Raw genomic sequence first — 19221 nt, 5'->3', positions numbered from 1 at the left:
CCCTCCCCATTATATAGAGTTTGTAAAGTTTGTGACTGTTGAAGGGGTGAGACGAATAACCAATTAAAAATGGGCATATTTAAATACGCATTTCAGGGACGTGGGTAAATTAAAATATTATTGACGGTTTAATATTGCAAATACCTGCCAACACTTGGTTGCGCAATTGGTTGATAGTGTTGACATAAATTCCAAAAACACTGAAGGTCTCAGATTCGATTTCTACACGAGGTGGAATCCATAGTTATTGAATTTGGATTATTAAAGGTTATCGTGCTTATCAAATCTTCATGATGTATCAATGCCCTGGAACTAATGTTTGCTTGAGAGATATATACAAAAAAGTTTAAAAAATATAATGGTGTGTTTTGTTCCAGGATTTCTAACAAAAGTGAGATTTGGTAGGAATCATGAATCCTTGGTCTATTTGGCTACCAAGAATCTTAAGACTCTTGAATCCTATGGATTCCTAATTCTAAAATTTGTATTAGACCAAAATCCTTCCCTACCCCCTAGGATTTGCTAGGATTTTGGATTAATCAACCTAAATTTCAAACTTAAAATCAACAAAAAAAATATTTCCTTCTACAAAATAATTATTTTAAAAATATTATTTTTTCAAAAATCATATTTTTTTTCAAAAATCATATTTTTTTTCAAAAATCATTTTTTTTCCCGAAAATCATTTTTTCCTTCAAGATTTTTTCCCAAAATTCGATTTTTCCAACAACCGTTTTTCCCCCGAAAACTGATTCTTCCCCAAATAATTTTTTTTCCAAAATTTTCCTCCAAATCCGTATTTTTACCGAAAAATCATTTTTTTATCCAAAAACTATTTTTTCGATAACTGAAATTTTATAAAAACTTTTTTGCTTCATAAAGATTGTTTTTCCCGAATTGTGAAAAAATCGATTTTCGAGAGAAAAAATGATTTTTGTGAAAAAATAAGTTTTATGAAATTTCGGTTACCGAAAAAAATGGTTTATGAACAAAATTAAGAAACGGTTCTCGAAAAAAAATTACGAATAAAACGGAGAGTTTTCAAATGAAACGATTGGAAAAACAAATTTCGAGAACAATGTTTATTCAATATTTTTTCTAAAGAAGGGTTTAAAAATACTTAAATAATAATAAATCATAGGAATCTTATTAGTTGTCAAACAAACCAAAAAATATTACTTGGATTCATGAATCCCAAAGACGCGCGGATTCATGATTCCGTCATCCATACACACCATAAGTTTCTTTCACATCCCACATTTTACTAGAGAGAGTTTACATAATTATTGAAACCTTTTTTGGCCAAAAAAAACTGATTACCTAGACTCTAGAGTAGGAAACTATTACTATAAGTCCAGTTTTCTTCCACAATAAAGTCGTGTGACATTGAAATTGAACGTAGATAACCATCTTCCAACCATATATCTCTCTATTTTCGGAATTATATGGGCCCTCCCGACATGAAGAAGAAGAATCAGAATAGAACTCCAAAATCCATAAATAACTAAAAAAGGATTCTTCTCCTTAACCCAATACAAAACGGATAAAAAACCAACCCTTATATAAATAAATTAAATCACGATCTTAGCAGAACCAAATCCAACCCATTATCCATCCTCTATCTCTCTTTCTTTAGAAGTTGTACAATGGCAGCAATGGATATAGAAAATATAGATCTTAAACAAGTAGAGGAAGAAGAAGAAGAATCACCAATAGAAGAAGTAAGATTAACAGTAAGCAAAACAGATGATCCAACATTACCAGTATGGACATTCAGAATGTGGTTTCTTGGTTTACTATCATGCATACTGTTATCTTTCTTGAATCAATTCTTTTCTTATAGAACTGAACCATTAGTAATTACCCAAATCACAGTTCAGATTGCTACTCTTCCATTAGGTAGATTAATGGCTAAAATCTTACCAACTACTAAGTTTAATATACCTGGTTTTGGATCAAGAGAGTTTTCTTTAAACCCAGGGCCTTTTAACATGAAAGAACATGTACTTATATCTATATTTGCTAATGCTGGAAGTGGGTTTGGTAATGGGCCAGCTTATGCTGTTGGTATAGTTGATATAATCAAAGCTTTTTACAAGAGGAAAATATCATTCTTGGCTAGTTGGATTCTTGTCATTACTACTCAGGTAACTTATTACTTTTTACTTAATTAGGGTTCTTTTGTTTTTTTGTCCTCACTAGTGTTATTAGGTCAACTATTTTGTTTTTGTTTTTTTTTAATTAACAGTTTTGGTGGTTTCTAGGTATTGGGATATGGATGGGCTGGAATTATGAGGAAGTATGTGGTGACTCCTGCTCAGATGTGGTGGCCTTCTACACTTGTTCAAGTTTCTCTATTTAGGTATCTTCTTGGTTATATATTTCTGAGGACTATTTTCTATGTTTGAAATTGAAGATTACTGTTTTCTTTTAATCTGATAAAGGATAAACCCTAATTTTTCCAAATCTCCCCATATTAGGTATTTAGATTTGGGTCCTTCAATTAGGTTGCCTCAAAGAAAAATAGTTTGAGAATAGTTCTTTCCGTTCACGCAAGAAATTTATATTCCACATATGGGCGTCACTAAACATTCTATAACGTAGAGTAGTACGAAATTAGTTGACTTGGTCAATTGTGTTTGACCTTTTTTAATAGTTTAGGTAACTATACAATGAAGAAAAAACAGAACTTGCTCGGAGAGTCATAGACGGGGTCACGGCCTAATTCTCTCAGAGCTCACCTTTTGGTTCTCTTATTATTAGGTAGTTCAGATGTTAGAGTTTCCTTGTACTTTTATTTGAGTGACTACACCCTTATGCTAAACGTACTTTCATCAACTAGCTATTGAAAATCTCAATTAGTTAAAATCAACTTTTATACACTATTGACTAATAAAACACAGAGATTGTGTTACTTTTGTTTTCGTGTATATTGTAAAAGAGAATAAATCTTAGTACTAATGTATAAGACTCGATACTTAAAAGTGATTTGCAAAATCTGCAGGGCTCTGCACGAAAAAGACGACAATGGTATGTCAAGAGGGAAATTCTTCCTGATTGCACTTGGTTGCAGCTTCTGTTGGTACATGTTTCCAGGCTACCTATTCACAACCTTAACCAGCATATCATGGGTTTGTTGGGCCTTCCCCAAATCAGTCCTAGCCCATCAACTTGGTTCAGGAATGCAAGGACTTGGCCTCGGTGCAGTCACCTTGGACTGGTCCGCTATAGCTTCTTTCATGGGCAGCCCTCTTATAAGCCCATTTTTTGCCACTCTCAATATCTTCGTTGGTTATGCTTTAGTCATGTATATGGTTATCCCTATTTCTTATTGGGGAATTAACTTATACAACGCCAAGACGTTCCCATTATTCTCTTCACATTTATTTACATCAGAAGGTCAACGATACAATGTTTCTGCCATTGTTAACGACAACTTTGAGCTGGATTTGCCACAATACGAAGCACAAGGGCGTATTCATTTAAGTACATTCTTTGCTCTTACCTATGGGTTCGGGTTTGCTACCATTGCAGCTACCCTCACTCATGTCATGCTCTTTCATGGAAAGTAAGTAGTTCTTTTCGATCCTTATGCATTCTTGTCATATATCATCGTTCCTATGCTTGTGAACAATCTAAAGTATGGCTCGTTTATATGAACAGGGAGATCTATAAACGATTTCGTGATTCTTATAAAGGAAAAGAAGATATTCACACAAGGTTGATGAAGAAGTATAAAGAAATACCAAATTGGTGGTTTTACGTACTACTTATAGCCACCGTCATTGTCTCTCTTGGACTATGCATATTCCTCAAAGATCAAGTTCAGATGCCATGGTGGGGGCTTATTTTTGCGTGTGGACTTGCCCTAATCTTCACTCTTCCCATAAGCATCATTACTGCTACCACGAATCAGGTTTGTCTAGTTCCTTCGTCCCATATCTAACATAGTTATTTCTCAATCTCACTAGTCGTCTAACCCTTTTTTCCTTTTCTTTTTGTTTCATTAGACCCCAGGACTAAACATCATTACAGAATATCTCATGGGTATTATACTACCCGGAAGACCCATAGCAAACGTATGCTTCAAGACTTACGGATATATAAGCATGAGTCAAGCTATCTCCTTCCTCAATGACTTCAAACTAGGCCATTACATGAAGATCCCACCAAGATCAATGTTCTTAGTTCAGGTATATTTTTAATCGAAATATGTATCAGATCGAGATTTTCTTTCGTTTATTTCTACCTTAAAACATTACTTAACTCTACCATTTTTGGTTTATTGACAGTTCATTGGGACAATTATAGCTGGAACAATCAATACAGGAGTAGCTTGGTGGCTACTAACATCTATCAATAACATATGCCAAGATGACTTACTACCACAAAATAGCCCATGGACATGCCCAAGTGACAGGGTATTCTTCGATGCATCCGTCATTTGGGGTCTAGCTGGTCCAAAACGGATCTTCGGGTCACTAGGAAACTATGGAGCAATCAACTGGTTCTTCCTATTGGGTGCTTTAGGTCCAGTTGTGGTTTTCATACTTCACAAGATATTCCCAAAACAATCATGGATTTCTTTGATTAACCTTCCCATTCTACTTGGAGGAACAGCTGTGATGCCACCAGCAGCATCTTTGAACATGAACTCATGGTTTGTAACTGGATTGATATTCAACTTCTTTGTTTTCCGATATCGTAAAAAATGGTGGCAGAGATACAACTATGTTCTATCAGCAGCTTTAGATGCAGGAGTTGCTTTCATGGGAGTAGTAATATACTTTGCACTGACAATGGAGAATGTGAGCTTCAATTGGTGGGGAACAAGTGGGGAAAGGTGTGATTTGGCTGCTTGTCCAACGGCTAAGGGCATTTTCATTGATGGTTGTCCCGTTTATTGATTCTCAACTAGTTTGCTGTTTATACTTTTACTTTAGTTTAGATTTTTTTTTTCTTAAGCAATTGTTTTATAGAAGAACTCGGGAAATTTTATATTCTAAATATATTAATTTGATCTTTTGAAAAGTTGGTCTGATCTATTTTGAATTCCAATTAACATAAAAGATGGACACATAAGATATTAGGAAACTAATAAACATAAGAAACAAATTTACGTAGTATAGGTTTCTGTCTTTTAAGTCAGATCCTTCTTCCTCTCTAGCCTCATTTGGATATGCAAGAAGTTTATGCAGTTGCTTTTACTTTAGCACTTAATTGAAGTGCTTACAATAATGAGAATTTCTATTCATCCCACCATAATCCATTTGCTCTCTCTCTCCCAGCCCTCCACCTGATATGGCAACATATCACTTGACCGTGGAACAAATAAAGAGAGAATGGTAAGAGTATATGTTATAGTGAGATGTCGTCACATCAGACGGAGGACTGGGGGAGAGCAAATGGAGGGATGAATAGAATTTTTTATTGTCGAAAAGAGGTAAGATTGTTTTTATCCAACAATTACATGTGTGGCCTTCCCTTCCATATCATTAATTAAATTATACTTATTCTATTTCATTAGGCTTATAATATTCAAACATACTCAGTAATGGAGACTTTTCTTTTGTTTAGAGCAGTAATAGAGACTTGAGACTCTCATATTAGAAAAAGGAAATTTGTTTCTAACCACAATATCAAAATAGAGCAAAGCTAGAATCAATATGTGCATGAGGCTACTTCATGTTTCATAATGCCAGGTCTATTGGAAAAATAAAGTGTGGACTTGGGGAATAAAGAAAAATCTATAGGGAATAAAGACAACAATATTGACTTGGGAGACATATTTATTTTTTGACTCAAAAATTAACGAACTTGTCTCTTGCCCCCTAATCTTTATCTTCCTCAAACCTCATCCCACCACAAATTCCGGCCGCCACCTTCATCTCTCAACTTGTTTCTCTTTCTCTCTCCCTTCTTCTTCTCTCTTCCTCCTCTTTCTCTTTCTTTCTCTCTCTCAAATCTATTCTTCAACTCAGATCTGTGTTGAATAAATGCCAACAAACCAACAATAGACCATCAAGCAATAAGCTAGTAATCAAGAAATGGGTATCCGTTTATAGTAACAGAGAAACTGAATTTTGTGTATTTGTAACCTCTTATGATCTTATCAATGGTTCAAGAAATGGGTATGGATCTAGTTAGGAGATCGTATCTTTTCCAACAGGTTAAAAGTAAATCTCACAAATCTCATGTCATGTGGAGAAAATTTATGTGACAATCTCATGGGTTAGTTTTGAAAAACTTGGTAGCAGAAAATCAATGAACCTGCCGAGATTCATCTACTATAAAAATATATAAGAAACGAGCTTTCTTGATAATCATCAAATTCAGATTCTCGAGTTCGAAGATGACTTATTTCCACTATTATCTATAAAGAATCTGATAATCTTAATAAATATGTTTAGTCCATCACAATATAGATCATGATACGAAGTATTTAGCGAATATCTAACACCCCAAATAATTATTCAAAATAACTATGACGTATTTAGCGTAAGTAATGAATCTAAAAGATATTACTAATTCATAATATGAATTATAATTGTATCCATACAACAAACTAAACATATGATTAAAGAGTCTATAACAATAAATGTTATTTATTTTTTCTTAAAAATCAATTGAAAAATAGAAGGAAAAAAAAACTAATTTGATAAATAAAAAAAATCAAACCTATTAAATTGAAGAAGTGAAAGAGAGAGAAAGATAAGAGGGTGAAGAGTAAGAAAAATTGAAACCGCAAATGTTTAGTTTTATTATTTTTATATTTGGCTTCGTATTGACGTCTAACTTTTTCATATAAACCTCTTAAATAGACTTACAAAATAAAAAGTATAGGTCATCGAGAGTCATGGTAGAACCCAACCTACTAACTACTTAGAAGTCTCTCGTGATTGCCTAAAAAAAATAACATTGAACCTTCAACCATTTAGCATAAATCATGCCCTTAAACCATCATAGCCCATATTAGGTATCCATTGCCCCAAAAACACCAAAAAAAAATTTGGACGTTGCTTGGTGGATTTCAACTGAGGTTGGTAACTCGTCGGCTAAGCTAACATCTATTTGTGTTTTAGATCAGTGGTCTATAAAGTTAAAATATTTTCTTCGTATAAATTTTTTAGAGAAGCGGCCATAGGGAGAGGGGAGCCGGTGCAATCGCACCAATCGCACCCCCTCATCTACGCCCCGCTCTGCGAGAGAGACAGATGGGGATGCAGCATTTTCTTTGTAAAAAGGAATACAGTTAAATATAAACTTAGGTTGGGGGTTATGAGTGTATCAGAAAACTTTAGCGAGTTGGAAACTTAGGAAAAATGGTTATTGAACAGCTTCCTGGAAAAGCTAAAAGCAGAAGCCACAATGCTTTTTTCTTAGAAAAGTACTTTTATGACTTTTTAAAATCCTTAACTTATTCTTGCCAAATGAGAGTAAATTGAGAAGCACTCTGTCGATTTTAAGATAAACCAAATGCGGATTACTCCTCCCGCAAATTGAGCGTAAAATAAACCAAAAGTTCTGTTGGAAAATAATTCCGTGAAACGAATGTTGAACATGTTCTATATTCTTCATTACGGTGAACCACAAAATTGTTTGTTAACAAACTTCGGTTCGGTGTAGATAGTGCAAATAAGCAAGTAATTTAGGACATTAGCAACGAGCATGACACAATCGCAACAAATTTAAAGAATCTAAAAGAACGTTGCACTTAGTGAGCATAGAAAATTTAGAAAAAGAGGCCCATAGCATTACGATTACACTTAATGACCATAAATATTATTCATAATAACTATAAAAACAAGTTACGTTTTGAAATCACTAGAATTATCAAGATTAGTATGTGTATTTATCATTCATGTGTTAAATAATATCACTAATTAGCAATTAAGTCATGTTCTATCTTTTTTTCATTCACAAAATACCCTTACCTATTAAAACTTAATTACTTTTTTTCCTGAAAAAATCTAGAATTTTTACGGTTTTTCTTCTTCTTCTTCCTATTATTATTATTATTATTATTATTATTATTATTATTATTATTATTATTATTACTATTATTATTATTATTATTATTATTATTATTATTATTATTATTATTATTATTCTAGCAGATCGATCCCGTCGCCATCTTTTTCTTTTTCTGAGTTCGTCATTGGTATCATCCTCTTGCTCTCTTCGTCAACCTTATTTTTTGTCTTATTGTTCTTCATCACCTTATCACCTTCATCTACTTATCCTCTTTATTGGTCGATATCAGATAATCAGATCAGGGCATCTTATTCTCTTCTTCATCGACCTTCTTTATCTTCTTCTTCATCTACTTTCCTTTTCATAGGCCGAAAAAATAACTAGCTTTTCTCTCTAATTAACTTGTTTATGCATTGTAGGTTTGTAGGTCTGGTTAAATTTTGAATATGGATGAAAGGCCTAGAAGTTTCAAAAGTTTTTAAATTGATTTATTTTTAAAAAAAATTCGATTATGGATGAAGAGTTGTATTGTTTAGAATTTCAATCTTTTTTGTTCCAGATTTGCAAATCGAGTTTGTGATATCTGTAAACTGAGATTACATTCTTCAATTGATGTATGTAAGATCAGGAGTTCAAGTTTGCATTTTGCAAGCAGAGTTTACAAGATATGCAAACCGGATTTGCATTGTGCAAACAAAGTTTTCAAGATCTCCAAATCAAAGTTTGCATTGTGCAAACAGAGTGTGCATTTTTCAAACCAAGTTCTCAAGATCGGTAAACGGGGTTTGCATTTTGCAAACCAACTTTGCTACATCAATAAAATGAGTGTTTTCTAGAAAGGGTACCTTTGTAGGTGCCCTACATTACTGTTATAGACGTCCAACCACAACAAATTTTTTTTAATAAAGTCATGCGTAAATGAGACCCTCAATACCAATAATGTGAGGCGCCTTTAGAACTTCCCTTCTACAAATAGAGTTTGCATTCTGTGAAGAGCTTGTGAGATTTGCAAAACCCAGTTTGCGAGAAAAAATATAGAAAAAAATGTTGTTATTCTAAATCTTTTTATGTGTTGAAAGTGGATCTAGTTAAAAAGATTTTGAATTATCCTTTCTAATATATATAAATTTTATCGGAATTCGACGTCTAATAAAAATGTTATATGTATTTAAAGTTTAAATAAAAAAAGTTAAAGAATTAGTAACACAAATGAATAGTTTAATCAATATAAATATTCCGACGGAAATAATAAATATGAAATATTTGTTTTTTTTAATCTATTCTGGGTATAACTCGAGGTAAAGTCGTTTTCTGAAAGGAAATTTTGGTCAAAAGCTCCAGTAATTTTTATTGGAGATTGTGACATTGACCCCCACTTTTATATCGATATTAGGACTACACCCCCGTTTTTTTGAAACTTTTGATTTACACCCCCATGTGGACGAAAAACATTAACTTCTAGTTAAATGCCAGTTGTGCCCTCCCCACTTTTATATCGATATTACACTCTCGTTTTTTAAACTTCTGATTTATACCCACGTAGACGGAAAACGTTAACTTTTGGGTAAATTTCAGCCGTGGGAATCACACATGTGAATCAGGATAAAAATGTCCTTATTTACATTTTAATTTCCATCTCAATACCTTCTTCTTTTTTCTTCCATTAATAAACTTCATCAACCACAGACAAATATTCGCTTCATCAACTACCGCCACCACCATCATCATCGTCTTCATCTTCTCCGACCTACGCAACCATCGGCATAATCTTAATCTTCACAAACTGCTTGAACTTATTTTCTTGATAATGTATCTTATAATCTTCATCATCTCCAAGTCTATAACTATGAACACTACCCAGACAATGATTTTGCGAAATTTTGTGAGAAGAGGTATCAAAAACTTATACATTCTAAAATGGAGTCATCTCATTTCAAAAACACAGACCGAACTATCAACAACTTATACATCCCAAAATGGAGTCACCTCTTTTCAAAAACATGGACCAGAATGAGTTTGTCTTGAAATAATGGGGATCTTCGACTATTGCCACCACCATCATCTTGTTAATCAACTCTCAAATTTGGTTTCTTCGATGAGCTGACCTCTAACTCAATTAGCTCTAATCAACCAAAGAAGACATACAACTTTGATCACTGACTAAAACCCCTAAGGTTGATGATGGTTGTGATGGTGGCTTGTGAAGATAAAGATTCTGATGGTGGTTGTGCAGCAGGGGTGCTAAGAAGCGATGAAAGGAAATGGTTGTCTGTGGTTGATGAAGTTGATTAATATAATAAATAAGAAGTTATTGAGAAGGAAATTAAAATGTAAATAGGGGTATTTTTGTCCTGATTCACAAGTGTGATTCGCACAACTGAAATTAAACTAGAAACTAATGTTTTCCGTCCACGTGGGAATATAAACCAAAAGTTTTTTTTTAAACGGGGTTGTAGTCCTAATACTGATACAAAAGTGGGGGTCACTGTCAAAATCATACGAAAGGGCATTTTTGTCCTGATTCACATGTGTGATTCGCACAACTGACATTTAACTAGAAGTTAACGTTTTCCATCCACATGGGTCTGTAAATGAAAAGTTTTGAAAAAAACGGGGATGTAATCCTAATATCGATATAAAAGAGGGAATGTCAAATCTCCCTTTTTTTTTATTCGGTGAAAAATGATTACTCAATTCTCTTTAGTCTTCAACTTCCTAACTATTTCTTAATTTTCTCAACGAAAAAAAAGTATTTCTTAATTGTTGCAATTTTTTTTTGTTAAAGGGTAATTGTTGCAATTGTTTTCCAAAAATATTTCAATTCCTTAGAACAGATAACATCAATGATAATGAATTTTCCTCAATACACAAGGAATACCCAAAACAATACCAAGAAGATGCAAGATAAATGGATACCGCCAATGCAAGGCTGGGTAAAAATAAATGTAGATGCATCATTTATTAATATCAATGAAATCGCAGGCTTTGGCCTCATTATGCACAACAATGAATCAACATACATAGAAGCTCACGCATCAACAACCAGAAGTAGAAACGCAGAGGAATGCGAATCTATAACCATATTAAAAGGAATGGAATGGGCGTTAGCCCATAACTACAGGAAAATAATAATAGAAAGTGACAATATTAATGTGATCCATTACTTACAGAAAAATAGAAATGAAATACAATGGCAATCCAAGAAAAATATACAAAAAATAATGGAAATCATACCCAGGCTGGAATCTGTAAAATTTTCTTATGTCAACAGGAAATTGAATCAAGCGGCAGACAAGTTGGCTAAGTGGGCGAGGAAGAGGAATAAAACGCAGACATGGAAGAATATCCCTTATTTTATTGCAAATTTGTATTGTAATATAACTCTTGTTGTTTAATATAATATAAGCTATTTCAACAAAAAAAAAAAAAAAAAAGAAGTACTAGATCCTTAACTGAATGAAATACAGATATTTTTAGTTTTGACCAAAATTTAATCTTCTTCAAATAAATATACAGTATATTTTTTAAATTGTGCCGAGTTTCCTGTTTTTGAAATGACCTAAAAATAATCAACTCGATCAGGAGTTCTACTGGCTAGTGCCCACCTCACGAGCATAATGTCGGGAACCCACGGACCCGCATATAATCAGCTTTCATATTTCTTTTACTGCATTTCACCAACCAATTCCCCAAACCTGGACTGGAGTCAGGGAACCGGACAAAAGTTTGTATCTCACCAACTCTCTTTACCAAACTTCGAATAAGAAAAGAGAAAGAAAACGAAAAGAAAGAGAGGTGCAAAGAGAGAGAGAGAGAGAGAGAAAGAGAGAAAGATGGCAATGGCAATGACGCTTCGCAGGCTCTCCTCTACCGTGAAAAAGCCGATTCGTCCTCTCTTCCCTGCTGATTCTCACCGTTATATGGTCTATCTTTATCTACTTTCAATTTGTTCTTCTTTAATAACGAAAAATCAAATCATTTTAACTCTTTAATTTCTTTTATCATTTCAGTCATCTTTGCCAAACGAAGCTGTTTATGACAAGGAAAAAGCTCGTGCTCTGGTAACTAAATCGATCCATCTCCGTTTGATCCTTGTTTCCTTCTTTAAATATTGATTTCTTGTTTGAAAATAATCATTAGGTTTACTTATCGTATTTGATTTGATCTTTTATAGTGGCCAAAGCAGCTCAATGATCCTCTTGAGGTTGTAGATCCTGAAATTGCTGACATTATCGAGCTCGAGAAAGCTAGGCAATGGAAGGTAGTTTGCTCTAATTTTTTTTAACGTTTTTTTAGGTTTTATATTTTGCTTATATGATAACTTTCACAATGATCTATAATATGACATCTAGAGAATTCAATACCAATGAAAATGGGGTTTTTTTTGTTTAGGGATTGGAACTCATTCCTTCAGAGAATTTCACATCTTTATCAGTGATGCAAGCTGTTGGGTCTATCATGACCAATAAATATAGTGAAGGATATCCTGGTGCTAGATACTATGGAGGAAATGAGTATGAAAAACCACCCCCCTCTCTCTCTTTCTCCTTGCTTCTCTAGGTTTTCCTTGATATGTTATTCTCTTCATTGAACTTGTTTATGTTTCTTTTCCCGGTTAGTACTGATTCGAACTACCACTTTGCAGGTTCATTGACATGGCAGAAACATTATGTCAAAAACGAGCCCTAGAGGCATTTCGTTTGGATCCGGCTAAATGGGGAGGTAATATTTTGTAAGGCGATAAACTAAGAGGAATGTGCATATGATACATTCGCTGGATTTACTGTCTGTCTAGGCCTTTCAGTCTAGTGTATCTGTCATCACCTCTGAGAAATCAATTAAAATTCTTGCAAGTCAACTCAACCCATCATGTGGTTCCTTTGTAGAAAGTAGTTGAAGGCTGTTTTCTTTGTGTTAAAAGATTTTTATATTAATTGGGCCTCTTTTTTTGAGTTTTAAAGTGTTTGAAAAATTGTCTTTAAATTACAGATAATTGAAGATTAGAGACTGAAACGTATATTAAATACAATTTCCCTTAAAGCAATATTTGCTCCCTCTCCACTTGAGATACTTGTAGGTTTTGAGCAAATTGACTCCGAGGATATGACAAGCCTTATGTAAATCTGCACAAAATAATATGTAAAGATTAACTTAAGAAGCACAGGATTTGGCAAAGTGTTTTTGTTGTAAAACAAGACAAAGAGAACTACTAATTTATGTGTTCTGATTTGGTTACAAGTCAACCTATTTATAGGAGTAGGATATTACCTTTGAAAAGTTATATCTGTTCAAGACAAATCCGAAATTAGTAATAAAGGTACTAACTTTTCATAAGGTTATTACCTTTCACCAGAATGGTTAATACTTTGTAGAGACATGTTAAATTTGTAGAGACAAAATTTTGAAATTTGAGAAGTCATGACTAGTAATTAGTTATGGTAGGGATCAACTTCAAATTCAAATTTTGTAAATGATTTGAAAATTAAACCATTCAAATTAAATTAACAAAATATTTATTAATTGATTAAACTCCAACATAAAGTAAGTTCCTTACATAAAAAAGATTGAAGGGGTTTCTCTTGTGAATGTCATATAAGCTACTTCTCTGTTAGCTCCAATAGTGTTATGAGGTAATTGTTTGTTGAGACTCTAATGACTATTACTGCTGCAGTGAATGTGCAGTCACTTTCTGGCTCTCCTGCCAACTTTCAAGCTTACACTGCACTGTTGAAACCTCATGAGAGAATCATGGCTCTTGATCTACCTCATGGTGGGCATCTCTCTCACGGATATCAGGTGCTTATATCTTTCTTCATGGAGACTTTGCCAAATAAACTTGATAGCAGTCAATGCCTCCACCTATTTGCTTCATCACTCGTAAAGTTATCTCAAAAAAGATATTTATCGTTTTTCTTTCTTTAATTTGAACTAACTATCGACCTCATTATTTTTTGTTTTTTCTGCAGACTGATACCAAGAAGATATCTGCTGTCTCTATATTCTTCGAGACAATGCCATATCGTTTGGATGAGAAAACGGGCTACATTGATTATGACCAGGTACTTGCTGCCCATGGTATCTTATTATCTGTAGACAAAGTTGATTGGAGTGAGAACTTAATCTATGAGGATTCAAGGATTAGGTTTTTTGAACTGTATGAGAGACTTGATGCAGTTTTTTGAGAAAAGGATTCTTTTTATTAGTAATTGTACTCTATGTTAATGAAGAATAATTTTGTTTATCTTAATTTAATTTCAGTTGGAGAAAAGTGCTACACTCTTCAGGCCAAAGCTGATAGTTGCTGGTGCCAGTGCTTATGCTCGTCTTTATGACTACGCACGTATTCGTCAGGTAAACTCCGATTAGCGGCTACACTAATCCAGGCAGCATAATCAACATCTCATACTTTTCAGCTTCACTTGATATTCTTCATTGAGATTCTGATTGTTCGTAGCTAATTACTTTGAAATTGACACGTTAAAGTAGGAGAATTCCTCATTATATATCGATATCTGTGTTGAAAATGCATCTTATATTCCACTGCTCAGTAGAAGTGTATCTTGGGCATATTTCTCAAGATGCTTCCTTTCTACCCAATACATGCAATTTCAAACTTCCACTTCCACTTCCACTTTAGAGCCTTTAAGTTGCATTTGCGCAATCAACATTAGTGTCGTTTTCATCAGGCTTTTTTCTTGAAATAGAGATGACGCGATACGATAAAGAAATTAAGGGGCCAATCTTAATTCCCCATGCCAGTTTATTTGTAAGTTTCCTGAACATGTAAATAAAGAAAGCCTTTAATGAATTTGCAGGTCTGCAATAAGCAGAAAGCTGTATTATTGGCAGATATGGCCCACATAAGTGGGTTGGTTGCTGCTGGTGTCATCCCATCTCCATTTGAATACGCTGATATCGTAACAACTACAACACATAAATCACTTCGCGGGCCACGTGGAGCCATGATTTTCTTCAGAAAGGGGGTAAAGGAGATCAACAAACAAGGTCAAGAGGTCAGTTTTGTAAAGAAAAGCCACATTTGCTTAAATATTATATGCCTACTTTTCTAGCCTAGTTATTATTCCCCAATCTAATCCTTTTCGACATCAATGTTTTCTTTTCGAGAGGGAATTGAGATTTTACGTTTTTTCATTTGTTGAAAAATAAAAACGTCAAGAGAAAAAACAGCAACAAGTTAAATACTTTTAGTTTGGTCTTGAAGGTCATGTATGACTATGAAGACAAGATCAATCAAGCTGTCTTCCCTGGGCTCCAAGGAGGTCCCCACAATCACACAATTGCTGGCTTAGCAGTTGCATTGAAACAGGTTTGCAGTCTGACATATCTGTGTCCGCTGGATGCGCATTAATGTATTTCATTTTCTTTTTGTTCTTATTTATTTTTTCCCTGTATCCATGGGAGTTTAGTCATATTTTGTTGGGCCACTACATTTATCTTCAGCTATGCCCCAGAGGTAAATTTGTTACTGAAACATTCATGAAATTTTAGAAGTAGCTACACTAGCATATACATATGTGCAACATTCAGATTTCAGACGGGAAACACCTTTAGTACAACAAATTCGTCTTATCATGTATCTTGAAGCTTTTAGAAATATCATCTTGCATATCAGAAGATACCTAGTAGGCTTCTACTATATTGCTTCAGCCCAGATGTACGGAACACATCATGGGCCAATGTGTTTGAAAGACTCATTAGGAGACCTATATCGATGTTGTTCCTCTCGAGCTTGGTACGAGTAGCTATGTAATTCAATATATGATTAATAGATTAAGTGTTTTGTTCTTAACATTTTTTTTATTCTAGATCTTGCCAAATCCTTTTAGCTTGATTCCTGAAAACCATGTGATGCAGGCAACCACCCCAGAGTACAAAGCCTATCAAGAACAAGTTCTCAGTAATTGTTCAAGATTTGCACAGGTATATATTTACATGGTTTACTCCTAGACACCCAGAACTAATATATGCCTATTCTGCATAATTTCTTTTTTTCTCGTCTTACTATTTTTTCTTCTCTAAGTAATTCTACTTTGCAGACCTTGACAGAGCAGGGGTATGAGCTTGTTTCTGGTGGAACTGAAAACCATTTAGTCTTGGTGAACTTGAAAAATAAGGTAAGAAGTTAAAGTTTTCCACTTTAGGATCTTAGCTCCACAAATCCAGATAATTCTTTCAGGAAATGTTTTAGCACACAAGTCTTATCAGCGGTACCTAATAAACTTAAGTATCAAAGAAATGACAATAAGTTAAAAAGTAAGGCTCTGGTAAATTTGTGGAAGTGTTGTGCTAATAAATGCATCTATTGAAGTGTCGCTTTGGATTTTATTTTACAGGGAATTGATGGCTCAAGAGTTGAGAAAGTTCTAGAATTGGTTCACATTGCTGCCAACAAGAACACTGTTCCTGGGGATGTGTCTGCCATGGTTCCTGGTGGCATTCGGATGGGTAGAGACCTCTTCTTCTAACTTGGATCTTTCCGTAATTCCGTATCTTAAAGCTATATTTTACTTGATGTGTTGCCCCATTGATGATTCAGGAACCCCAGCCCTCACATCAAGGGGATTTCTTGAAGAGGACTTTGCTAAAGTAGCTGAATTCTTTGACTCTGCCGTGAAGTTGGCCTTGAAGGTCAAAGCTGAAACAAAAAAAGGTTCAACTTCTATCATAGTTTCGTAATATGCGTAGGACGTCTGGTTTCGTAGGTGGTGTTCTTTTGATTATCTGAGTTTGACTTGGCCCAGTCTGAATTACTTGAATCGGAGTCTGAGTGTGGCTTGTTTTAAGTCAAGGGCCTCAAGGCACAATAATCATTTCATGCTATCTTATACAATAACTCTTAATTCAGACTTTATTATGTTTGCATCAAACGGACTCAAATTTAGCCAATGTCAGCCACTTGGATGAGTCAAACGCATGAAATCTGATAAGAAACAAACATCCTGAAATCTTACCCGAGTCAATTCAGATCTGAAATTGAAAAGAAGAAAAGAAACACTGCCTTTTTCGCAGTTGATAGGCTCATTGGCATGTGATACTTATGGGTGGTCAACTTCCTAATATGAGGTATATCATATCATGTAGGAACAAAGTTGAAGGACTTCATGGCAACAATCCAGACTAGTTCTAGCATTCAATCTGAGATTGCAAAGCTCCGCCACGAGGTTGAGGAGTACGCAAAACAATTCCCAACTATTGGATTCAACAAAGAAACGATGAAATACAAGGATTGATTTATTATCCACGGTACGTAGCTGTTCTTTTAAAAGGTAATATATTATTCATGTCTTGAAGCCGAGACCTAGAGGGTGGAAACCAACTTGGTATCCACTCTAACCAAGGGGTTTGACTACAGCTTTGTCTTTTAACTCTATTGCTTTTACGGGCATGTTTCCTAAGCGATGGGCTTTCCGTTCATTCTTGGCTCGAGTTATCTGAATAAATCATGCGTAACTTGTCTAAACAATAGGCGGCTAGACCCACATAAATATGGGTGCATGTGTTTGTGCAAACATAAATAATGCTCCCTTCCAGGGCCGACCCAAATATTTAGGAGGCCCCAAGCAGGAAAACAATTTGTGGCCTTTGTAATGTATGTTAGAAAAAATAAATAAAATTTCTAATGGTGTTTCGGGAGGTTTGAATCATTGACCTCATGCACATCAATATACTCTTATCCACTACGCAACAACTTTAATTGTGTTAAAGTTTTCTTTCGAATACAATTATTATTTCGAAAGTGATATACAACACGAGGCCCTCAATTTTGTTAAGTCCAAAGCGTCCACTTTGGCTGCTTTGGGCTCGGGCTGCCTCTTCTCCCTTCATCCCATTTTGTTTGACCTGTTGGGAAATTCAACTTATTAAGAGGAGCTTATTTGTTATCGAAAATAAAAATACTTTCCCAGCCTACCCTTATTTAATTTAGAGTATTTCATTAAATACAATATGGGTTGTAGTGTAGAATTAATTGGAATTTTTTATTTGTATTGAAACTAAAGAGTAGCTTTGGAAATATCATCATACTAGTAATGAAATGGAGAAAGTAGAAAAATACTGTTAGACATCTATCAAAGGCATAACACCGAAACAAAATGAGACCGAGGGAGTATAATTTGTGGCGACATAAAAATAATATTGCCTTTTATTACCGTTCTGATGTTCTACCCTAAAATAAGGAAACTAAGAAAGAAACGTAGGGGATAAGAGAGTTTGGAGGACTAAGCTGGGTCTGCCAGACTTGGCTCGGGCTTCCGCACAGCCAACACTGGAGTAATTCCCAAGCCAGACTACTTCATATGCATCTCCAATTCATTACATTCACCACCGTATAGTCCATTTGATAAATTGGCTTCAGTATTGGGCCTCTTCATCAAATTGCTAAAGGAGGCAACTTTCCAAAAACCCTCTGATAGTATTTTCTCTTTCATACTTTTTGCTGTGGACAGGAATCGCTTTTACTCTGGAGTAAATGGAGGTGAAGAAGACATAACTCCTTTTGCTCTTGGGATTACGCTTGGCGACTCGAGCATGTATGTTGTGGACATATCAGTTTGTAAGTCGAAGAACATTCACTGGTTTTATCATTACTTCGTCCACTAATGTATTTGTACATTAAAACAGATGATGTTTTGCAATATAATAAGAGCCTTAATTCAGTTAGTCTGCAGTTTGACTTTCATGTCATGATCTTTTATAGATACTGGGATATTTGGCTTGTTTACTAGAGTATTTGAATAATGATTTGAATCATTAATCTAAATGGAGTTCTAATCATATTTATTTAGTAAATCCAGTATGGCTAATGGATTATATCCTCAGTTCTTTTGAGCATTATTTTGGTAACCAATATGTGGACAAACAAAAATCTGTACCAACAAAATTATTTTATGAACAAAATTTATCGAGCTCAACTCAAGTTTTTTGAGGGGTTTATATAATAGGAAGAAAAACATCAAGAAGAAACCTTAATGGAGGAAGAAAAAAATCTTAATGGAGGAAGAAGAAACCTTAATTTCCACTTAGAAATGTAATAGGAATTGATGAGGTAGTATTATAACATTATTTTTTATTTTGTGTTTTTCTAATTTGGAAATTAAATCATATTTCACGAAATACATTTACGGTCAAAGATTGGAAGGTAACATAAAATTTAGGGGGTAACTTCTCCAAAAATTTTCCACGAAATTTCACCATAATTTCTTCTATTTTCCCAATGAAAACATAGGC

General features: G+C 34.4%; 2 protein-coding genes across 2 annotated transcripts; both read left to right on the top strand.

Moving 5' to 3' along the window:
- Nucleotides 1–1378: 1378 nt before the first annotated feature.
- LOC147538135 (oligopeptide transporter 4-like) lies at nucleotides 1379–5031 on the top strand. The gene is made up of 6 exons (XM_086643843.1): nucleotides 1379–2147; nucleotides 2265–2362; nucleotides 3005–3568; nucleotides 3664–3916; nucleotides 4011–4193; nucleotides 4293–5031. The coding sequence occupies exons 1-6, from the start codon at nucleotides 1647–1649 to the stop codon at nucleotides 4905–4907; spliced, it is 2214 nt and encodes a 737-aa protein (XP_086499969.1). The 5' UTR covers nucleotides 1379–1646; the 3' UTR covers nucleotides 4908–5031.
- A 6499-nt stretch (nucleotides 5032–11530) lies between these two features.
- LOC147538134 (serine hydroxymethyltransferase, mitochondrial-like) lies at nucleotides 11531–18768 on the top strand. The gene is made up of 16 exons (XM_086643842.1): nucleotides 11531–11897; nucleotides 11985–12035; nucleotides 12149–12235; nucleotides 12367–12488; nucleotides 12620–12696; nucleotides 13646–13770; nucleotides 13941–14033; nucleotides 14233–14325; nucleotides 14790–14987; nucleotides 15197–15301; nucleotides 15850–15915; nucleotides 16032–16109; nucleotides 16329–16440; nucleotides 16532–16645; nucleotides 17077–17238; nucleotides 18441–18768. The coding sequence occupies exons 1-15, from the start codon at nucleotides 11808–11810 to the stop codon at nucleotides 17223–17225; spliced, it is 1560 nt and encodes a 519-aa protein (XP_086499968.1). The 5' UTR covers nucleotides 11531–11807; the 3' UTR covers nucleotides 17226–17238; nucleotides 18441–18768.
- The last annotated feature ends 453 nt before the right edge of the window (nucleotides 18769–19221 follow it).

This window comes from Eschscholzia californica, unplaced genomic scaffold (genome assembly GCF_041429995.1).
Source record: "Eschscholzia californica isolate CP2 unplaced genomic scaffold, dmEscCali1.0.p SCAF_5, whole genome shotgun sequence".
In the NCBI taxonomy this organism is placed as follows: Eukaryota; Viridiplantae; Streptophyta; class Magnoliopsida; order Ranunculales; family Papaveraceae; genus Eschscholzia; species Eschscholzia californica.
This window is presented reverse-complemented; position numbering and strand designations above follow the sequence as displayed.